Raw genomic sequence first — 9656 nt, forward strand, 5'->3', positions numbered from 1 at the left:
AAAAAAAAAAAAAAAAAAAATAGTAAAAGAATGAGCAGATAATCACACTCTTGGTTATCCATCCCTAAATTTAGTATGTTTCCCTTTCTAGTTCTCCTCTCCCCATCAACCTCCCACTTCTAACTCCTAAATAAGAATAATTTTATTGGTTTTTTTGACTATTAAAAAATACAAGCTATCACTAAAAATACATATATAATTTTTTTTTTTTTTTTTGTAGAGCCAGAGTCTCACTTTATCGCCCTGGGTAAAGTGCCATGGCGTTACACAGCTCACAGCAACCTGGGCTTTGGTGATTCTTTTGCCTCAGCCTCCCAATTAGCTGGGACTACAGGTGCCAGCCACAATGCCCAGCTATTTTTTTGTTGCAGTTCGGCCGGGGCTGGCACCCTACTCACTGAGCCACAGGTACTGCCCCATATATAAAATTTTTTAAAACCTAAAAGTTACCTTAAATAATTCTTTACTTGCATTAATAATAATAGTATGGTTTACGCCCAGGTAATAAATGGCCTGGAAAGCCATATAAATTGAGAAATAATAATATACTAACATATACTAACATACTAACATTTCAACCTAAAATTTGATAAATGAAAAATTTTAACATCTTTAACATTAAAGATTCCTCAAACCTGATGTTGAAAATAAATAAGCTAACAACTGATACTTATCAACTTCATGAAAAATTAAGTTTTAGTTGCACTTTCACTGATATATGCATACATCAACTTCTAAATTTCACATACTTAAAATTTTCAACCATCCTCTAGATTTTTCCAAAAAAACTTCTATCAAGATGAATTTATTGTCTTTTTAGTCAAAATGCTTTGGGGACTACAAATGCAATTCATACTTCATTACTTTTCTTGATGTAAAATTATCAACAGATAAAAGTGTGTGAGGCAGGCAAGTCAGCCCTAGGTGGAGCAGAAAAGCCAGCCATGCACAATCCAACTTGAAGGGGTTCTGGAAGAGATCTACCTAATTAGGGCATAGTGAGAAAAATTGCTACCATCAGAATAGGTTACTGCACTATTTTTAGAATATATTTGTTAAAATATAAATGTTCACAAGGAGAAAGGGATTACATGTAAAAATTTAGGGTCTCCATACTCAATTAGCAAAAAAAGAAGTAGTTAGTAACTTTTTAAAAATTTAAGCTGTGTAATATACTCAGTAAAAATTAACTGGTAATTAAAAATAAAGAAGATTTAGATCCACTTCTTCAAGGAAAACAGGTCAGATAGAGGTAAAGTATTAAAGGGTTTAACCATTCAAAATACTGATAAGTTAAGACTTACCTCTAAAATTTGACTAGGTCTAAGTAGTGAATGTCCATCAGCCTGGCCCACTGAAACCTGACTAGGAGACTGTGATAGAACGCTTGAGGAGCTAGCAGAAGTCTAAAAACAAATAGAAAAAACAAGGGTCCTTTATCTAAAATTAAACACAGACAACATTTAATGATCATAAAAGGGTACCCAGTATATGTTTGATAAACATTTACATTTGATCAGATAACCTGTGGTGGATATCACATGGTTAGTGGCAGAGTTTTGCATTCATTTAAAAAATTGCAGAGCTCCTTTATAAGAGCCTAAAGGAAGTGCTTAGGGTCTCCACACTCAATTTAGCAAAACAGCAAGACAACTTACAGAAAGAAAACAGAGACTAGTTGAGATCATAATTAAGTTCAAAATAATACTGGTTTCCATATGAAAAGGATTTTCTTAAAAAATAAGCTTTAAAGGCTTGGTGCCAGTAGCACAGTGGTTATGGCACCAGCCACATGCACTGGGGCTGGTGGGTTTGAACCCAGCCTGGACCAGCTAAACAACAATGACAACTGCAACAACAAAAAAATTGCTGGGCATTGTGGAGGGTGCCTGTAAGTCCCAGCTACTTGGGGGGCTGAGGTAAGAGAATCGCTTAAGCCAAAGAGTTTGAGGTTGCTGTGAACTGTGACGCCTCTACTGAGGGTGACATAATAACATCCTGTCTCAAAAAAAAAAAAAAAAAAAGCTTTAAAAATTAAGTTTTATCGTATAAACCTTAGCATTTTAAAAACTGTAATTCAGATGCCTTATGTTCCATAAATACTTGCTTTTGATACTCATTTTTTTTGATACTCTTACCCTAGATTGTTCAAGAATTTCAAGTTTTTCCCATGTTATTTTATCATTTTCAGATTTTTTCCAAGGATCATTCCATTTTTCAGAAGCTTCTTTTTCTTTCTTCTTCAAAGCAACCTGTTCATCTGTAAACAATGTCCTTTTTAAAAATTGTACAAAAACTGTGAAGGAAGAATTATGTAAACAAATCATGACTGTTTTTTTTGACAGAGTCTCAAACTGTTGCCCTGGGTAGAGTGCCGTGATACCATCTTAGCCCACAGCAACCTCAAACTCTTGGGCTCAAGAGATCCTCTTGTCTCAGTTTTTCAATTTTTTAGTAGAGACTAAAAAAAATTTGCTCAGGATTCCACCCACCTTGGCCTCTCAGAGAACTGGGTTTATAGGTGTGAGCCCCTGTGCCCTGCCAAATCAGAACTTTCTTAATGAAAGCAGATTCCAACAAAGATCTAATCAAAACTGTTTTTTAGGGAGGAGACTGACTCACAGGGCAGAGAGAAATTTTTAGGGAAATAAAGGAAAAAATTTAGTAAGAACCAAACTTAAGTACAGTACAATGAATGTAAAAATGCTTGTTTTAGGGCAGCGCCTGTAGCTCAGTGGGTAGGGCGCCAGCCATATACACCCAGGCTGGCAGTTTGTAACCCAGCCTGGGCTAGCCAAACAATGACAACTGCAACAAAAAAAATAGCTGGGCATTGTGGCAGGTTCCTGTAGTCCTAGCTACTTGGGAGGCTGAAGCAAGAGAATTGCTTAAGCCCAAGAGTTTGAAATTGCTGTGACCTGTGACGCCACAGCACTCTACCAAGGGTGACAATGTGTGACTCTGTCTCAAAAAACAAAAAAACAACAAACCCCCGGGGTCAAATTCAAATTTAACCTTCTTGAATAAGTGATTATGAGCAAATTGCTGTTAACTTCTCTAAACTTCAGTTTCTTCTATAAAATGGGGCTAGTGATAGTGCCTATTTCAGTACAGGGCCTGGCACAATGTAAATATTCAATAAATGTCAGCTGTTACTTCTCATTAATTGCTGAAAAGTAAAACACATCAATTCTATGTCTGACAGATACAGTCAAGACTAACCCCCAAATCAACAGTTCTTTAAATACAAAATTCAGAGATTCAAAAACTTACATTCCAAATAGATTAATGGAAGCATGACTTAATGAGATGTGCTTTGCTAAGAGTATCAAGTAGTTCCAACTCTTTGCTAAGAGTTCCAAGTAGTTCTACCTTATTTCAGAAATTTTGTATTATATTTTGATATAAATGTACATCAGACCTCCCAACTTTCTGATATTGCTACCACAAATTTACTTTCTTCATTCTTCCATTATCTTAACTTCAGCATGAATCCATTCCCTATTTCTGCTGCTTATCTCTTTTTCTAAGTCACTCCAGCAAGATTGGTGATTGCCTCACAAGACTTCCTAGTTGAATGGAACTTCATCTCATGCCTTTAGTTTGGCCTATTCCTAAAAAATACAACTATTATTTCACTCACCTGAACCCTAAATTCAGTCTATGAAATAATAATTGTTCTTTAGTTATTAACAAAATGTCAAGACTAACAGAAATTATAAATTTTTCTGTTACTCGGTCCACAGGCTGACATAATGAACTAAGTTTACTTCTGTCTAGAGTAAATGATTGATACCATATTGATTATTCTTGATTGGAATGTTTGGTTATTTTAAAAAATAAAATCAAATTTTTTAATAAAACCATCCTTTTACCCAGGATTTCTACAATGAAAAAATATGAAAAAAAAGATTCAGGAAATGAGAAAAGCTTAAAAATCTTTGTTTGAGTTATAGGGGCTCCAGAATGATACTGGTGACATGAATGTTTTGGTGTACACCATAGAGTACCAAATAAAAAGATACAACCTAAGGCAAAATGAAACCACAAAACTTCTGCATTTGCAGAGAACTACTCTAGATATCAAATGCTATAAAAACAAGACTCTGGGTAATATACTGAAAGATATACAGTTAGCCCTTCACATCTGTAGGATCCACATCCATGGATTCAACCAATTGCAGATTGAAAATATGTGGGGGGAAAATGAATGGTTGCACCTATACTGAACATGTACAGTCCATCAATATTCCCTAAACAATACAGCATAACTATTTACATAGCATTTACATCGTTTTAGGCATTATAAGTAATCTAGAGATGACTTAAAGTGTGTGTGAGGATGTGCACAAATTATATGCAAATACCACATACCATTTTATACAGGGTGGCCATAAAGTTCATGTGCAGTTGCTCACAAACTTTATGGCCACCCTGTATAAGAGACTTCAGTATCCATGCATTTTGGTATTGGAGATGGAGATCCCGGAACTTATCCCTCAGATAGAGACCAGTTTCCTTTTCTTCTTTTTTTTTGAGACAGAGTTGTACCATGTCACCCTCGGTAGAATGCCATGGAATCACAGCTCACAGCAACCTCAAACTCTCAGGCTTAAGTGGTTCTTTTGCCTCAGCCTCCCTAGTAGCTGGGACTACTGGTGCCTGCCACAACATGTGGCTTTTTAAAAATTTTTCTGTTATTTTGTCATTGTTGTTTAGCAGGCCCTGGCTAGGTTCGAGCCCACCAGCCCCTGTGCATCTGGCCGGTGCCCTAACCACTGAACTACAGGCACCAAGCCAGGGACCAGTTTGCTTTGAAGAAACCATAATGTTTCATCTCAAAATACATTTCTTGTATTTTGAAATGGCCTGCAAACAGAACTAGCCTTGCAGAGCTGTCTTGTATGGAAATTTCCTCTGCAGAGAAAATCTGCATTGATGCAGCCAGGCTTTCTCTGGAGGCCCTTCTTTGTCCAGATGTAGAAAAGATTAACTGAGAGTCTGGCACCTTTAAAGGGCAAAAAGAAACATTTACTGCCTACAGTATTCTGGGGGCTGCTACCAGTGAAGTTTCATCTGCATAAAAAAGACCACTTTGGGGAGTCAGGACTCCTCTCTTCATTAGCTGCTTTTTCATGCTCCACACTTTCCTTTTTTTTTTTAAGACATAGTCTCAAGGCTCAGCGTACATTCCACAGCCAGCCACATATGCGGAGGGGGGCAGGTTCAAACCCGGCCTCAGCCAGCTAAACGACAACTGCAACAAAAAATAGCCAGGTGTTGTGGTAGGCTCCTGTAATCCCAGCTACTAGGGAGGCTGAAGCAAGAGAATCACTAAAGCCCAATAGTGTGAGCTTGCTATGAGCTGTGACACCACAGCACTCTACTGAAGGCGACATAGTGAGACTCTGAACAACAAAAAGAGTCTCTCTGTTGCCCAGGCCTATCTCACAGCAACCTCAAACTCCTGGGCTCAAGGGATCCTCCTGCCCCAGCCTCCAAAGTGGTTGGGACTACTGGCATTACCCACCACTCCTGGCTAATTTTTCTGTTTTTAGTAGAGATGGGTCTCCTTCTTGCTCAGGCTGGTCTCCAAGTCATGAGCTCAAGGGATCCTCCAGCCTCTGCCTCCCAGAATGCTAGGATTACAGGCATGAGTGATTGCACTCTGTCCATGCTTCCATTCTTTCAACAACCTCAAGATAGTAGAAAAGCATCAACCACCTAGCCATTTCTTTGAGTTCTTCTATTTTGCAAGTCTCTCATGCACATTAATAAATTTGTATGTCTTTTCTCTTATTCATCTGCCTTTTGTTAGCAAATCTTCAGAGGGCAAAGGGGAAGTTTTCCCTTAAACCCTACAACTTCATCCTCAACATACAGTTCTTAAGATAACTGAATTAGAATAAAAGGTATAAAAATTACCTACCTAGCTCTTTTCTCCACTGGGCTTTTTTTGCTTCCAACAAGCTTCTATCATGTTCCCTTTCCCCCAGAGTACTGAATATATCAGCTGGTTTCCATTCATTCTCTCTAAAGCAAAACACAAAAAATAACAGAAACCTTATTATGTTTCTACACAGCTGACTTCATAAATATTAAGTAATAAATTGTTTAAAGCTCTAAGTCTTCAGAATAAATATTTCACATGCAAGGAAAGGAAAAACACAACCATATCCTGAAGATGACCCCATAATAACAGACTGAGTTACATACACGGCAATTTTCTCTTCATATTGTGTAGACTTCTCCTGATTTTTATTTAAGACAGATTTATTTTCATCTGGGAAAGATGAAACAGCCTTAGGTTTCTGGAGTAATCCCATGTTTTCATCTTTCAGTTGGTTAGGAATATTATTTAAATGTAGATTATACTGACCTAGGAAATAAAATATTGTTTTAAAACTAACACTAAATTATAATTATTATAATACCTCATCTTGGCATATTGCTATATAGTTTTAAAAACTCTTATAAATTACTTAATTTAACTCTCACAAACATCTTAGAGGTAGGTATTATGTTTCTTTTCTGTCAAAAAAAAAAAACAAAAACAGGAAACTGAGTAGAAGTTGAATGGGTTGCTCATGGCCATAGCCAAACAACTTCTTAGATTAAATAGGGAAGAAAATAAGCAACAGAAAAATAAATCTTCATTTACTCTTACCAACATACTTTCACAAATATACCACAAATAACAACCTAAGAGAAATAAACGCAAATAGATTAATAAAAACTCATTACCTTAATTATTCTCATTTAGCTGTGAAATCATGGAAAACTATTGTCTTTTATGTTCCAACTATATTTCTAAACCAAATGTTTTATTGAAGGTTATATGGTGGCTTGAAGAACTGTTCTAATTTCTCCTGAATGTGCTAGTTCTCCCAATGAAGAGAAAGCATATCCAATATGGAGGCCATTACATGATTAGGCAAACTTTGTTTTAACTTTGTTGACAATATCTCTCATTATGCCTAATAAGCTGCTACTTTTTGTTCGCTAAGCTAGAATTTTAGCCTTAAAGATGAAATCCAGCCTCCTCATTTTATTAAAAAAACTCCTTCCCTAGAGAAGGTAAGTAACTCCATCTTGAGTATTTTAGGAATGTACAGGAGTTACCTGGCCCCTGTGGGGCCTCTCCATGTGAACTATTAATTTTTTAATTTCACTACTACCTAATAAAATTTTAATATTTCCAATATCTTCATATTCATAATTCTTCATCTCCAAGTAGAAATTAAAGGCTTTTAAAAACATAATACAATGCCCTGACTTGTGAAAGAAAAAACACATAACATTCTACTGCTCCTTTCACATCTGCCACCCCTTAGCATGGATTGAGGGACCAGATAAGCAGATTCAGGAGAGCAATACTTTTCAGCAACTCAAGTCAAACCTTCATACTAAGGTTCCCATAATTTTCACCAGAAGTACTATAGTAGAGTTATAAGTCTCCAACAGTTAAAAATAAGTACAATGGTTTTTTTGGACTAACATCTTTATTTTAAGTACTAAGAAACCAGGTTTCCTCAAGGCTATGCTGTGTAAGAATATATTCTGAGCATTAACCTTAAAATATGGAACATGATAACTATAAAAATATAACAATTTTACATATTAGGGAAAGTCCTCTAAAATAATTATTTCCTAAGCTTATTACATACTAAATTAGAATATAACAGGCACAGTTACATAAAACCCAACAAAAATGAAATTTTGAAATGCATGAGAAAATTAACATTTATCAAAACTTTAGAGTAATCTTACTTTTTTCCTCCTTTGTTCCATTCTCAGTCAGGGAAGAAGATCTATTTCCTTGGTTTACAGTCATTAAAATCTGTTGTAACTGGTCTTGTGTTAGACACACCAAACTGCCCTCTGTGTTTCCAGCTGTGATGTGTTCGTTATGAGGCTTCTGTTTAGCTCCTGGAGATGCACTTATAGTGTTTCTAGCCTTCTGTATATCAAAAGTGGCAGGGGAAATCTCCTTCGGAACGTGAAGACAGTCTTTATTTATATATTGCTTACATAAATCCTTAGTGGGTGAAAAAGTCATTTTGTCTTTTTCACTTTTTGGCTGTGAAGTTTCTGAACCAACTATCTTCTTTTGCAAAAGGTTTTCACTCTCGATATAAGTATTTTGTGTTGATTTTAGAATGTGTCCAGTTTGTTTCATTCTTAAAGGACATTTTGCAATCCTAGTCTTATTTCCCATCTGTTAAAATACAGAAGCTTATTATTTATAACAGTCCATGAAAAATCTGTTATCTATATAATCTGTAATAAATAAGTTTTCTAACCATTTTGTTATTTAGTTACATAAGATAGCAATTAAGAAATTAACTCTTAACATTTGTAAATCTTTACTTGAAACTCTTCAACAACTATTTTACTTCAGAATAATGAAGAATACAGAATTTGCATTATAGTTGTTACATCTCTTTCCTATTCCAGCCTTCAATCTCATAGTCATTAAACTACATCACTACCCATTTTATTTCAATGAATCAATGGATGATAGTACTATTACTTGAATATCTTAACTTGTGGTTCACCATCCCTTTCTCTCACCTAACTACTGTCTTTTTTTTTTTTGCGACAGAGCCTCAAGCTGAGCCCCTGGGTAGAGTGCCCTGGCTTCAATGCTCACAGCAACCTCCAACTCCTGGGCTCAAGTGAGTCTCCTGCCTCAGCCTTCCAAGTAGCTGGGACCACAGGCGCCCACCACAACGCCAGGCTATTTTTTGGTTGCAGCCATCATTGTTGTTTGGCGGGCCAGGGCTGGATTCGAACCCGCCACCTTAGGTATATGTGGCTGGCGCCTTAGCCACTTGAGCCACAGGCACCGAGCCTAACTACTGTCTTAATTATTAGCACTTCTATATACTCTCATAACTGCAACACCTCCATAATCTCAATTTCAAGCACTTGAAGATGACCCTTTTTTTCTCAACTTGCTCCCTCTCATATCCCAATTCTAACAATTAACTCTAATAGGATTTATAATCTATCCATCCTAACACCTCCCTCTTGCTCTCATTCACAATAATCTTACACAATCAACCAAAGTCCAGAATCATCACTCTTTCATTTTTTAATTTTTTGAGGCAGAGTCTCACTTTATTGACCTCCGTAGAGTACTAGGGCATCATAGCTCACAGCAACCTCTTGGGCTCAAGTGATTCTCTTGCCTCGGCCTCCTGAGTAGCTGGGAATACGGGTACCTGGCATAACGCCTGGCTGTTTTAGAGACCAGTCTTGCTCTTGCTCAGGCTGGTCTTGAACTCCTGAGCTCAGGCAATCCACCTACCTCAGTCTCCCAGAGTGCTCAGATTACAGGCAAGAGCCACCGCACCCAGCCCAACTTTTCCATTCTTAATTCTGTTGCTTTGCTCTCTATCATTATACTTGGTAAATCCCAACCCTGGTAAAACCCAACTCTTCACCTACTCTGTGCCTATACCCATGGAGAAAAATAGAGTCATGCTAACTGGATTCATCTTAAACTCATAAACAAGAATATCAAATAGGCTCTTAATGCTACCTGACAATCATACATTCCCAAGTTCATTTACTCATTCATTCTTTTAATAATTATTTAAACCTTCTCCTGTTTCCCCAAATGCTTATTATTATTATTATTTTTTTTTTTT

General features: G+C 36.7%; 1 protein-coding gene across 2 annotated transcripts in view; it reads right to left on the reverse strand.

The window, feature by feature from the left end:
- Positions 1 to 9656, reverse strand: part of CCDC66 (coiled-coil domain containing 66) — a 47762-nt gene that overhangs the window by 30484 nt on the left and 7622 nt on the right. For both annotated transcript variants that reach the window (XM_023513571.1, XM_023513573.1), the window contains 5 exons: positions 7771 to 8218; positions 6217 to 6379; positions 5930 to 6033; positions 2139 to 2260; positions 1305 to 1406 (listed from right to left, as the gene is read on the reverse strand). In XM_023513571.1, the coding sequence (XP_023369339.1) occupies positions 1305 to 1406; positions 2139 to 2260; positions 5930 to 6033; positions 6217 to 6379; positions 7771 to 8218 (939 nt within the window). The remainder of the gene's footprint in view (positions 1 to 1304; positions 1407 to 2138; positions 2261 to 5929; positions 6034 to 6216; positions 6380 to 7770; positions 8219 to 9656) is intronic.

The sequence above is a fragment of the Otolemur garnettii genome, unplaced genomic scaffold (assembly GCF_000181295.1).
Source record: "Otolemur garnettii isolate 467f Iridium unplaced genomic scaffold, OtoGar3 scaffold00002, whole genome shotgun sequence".
In the NCBI taxonomy this organism is placed as follows: domain Eukaryota; kingdom Metazoa; phylum Chordata; class Mammalia; order Primates; family Galagidae; genus Otolemur; species Otolemur garnettii.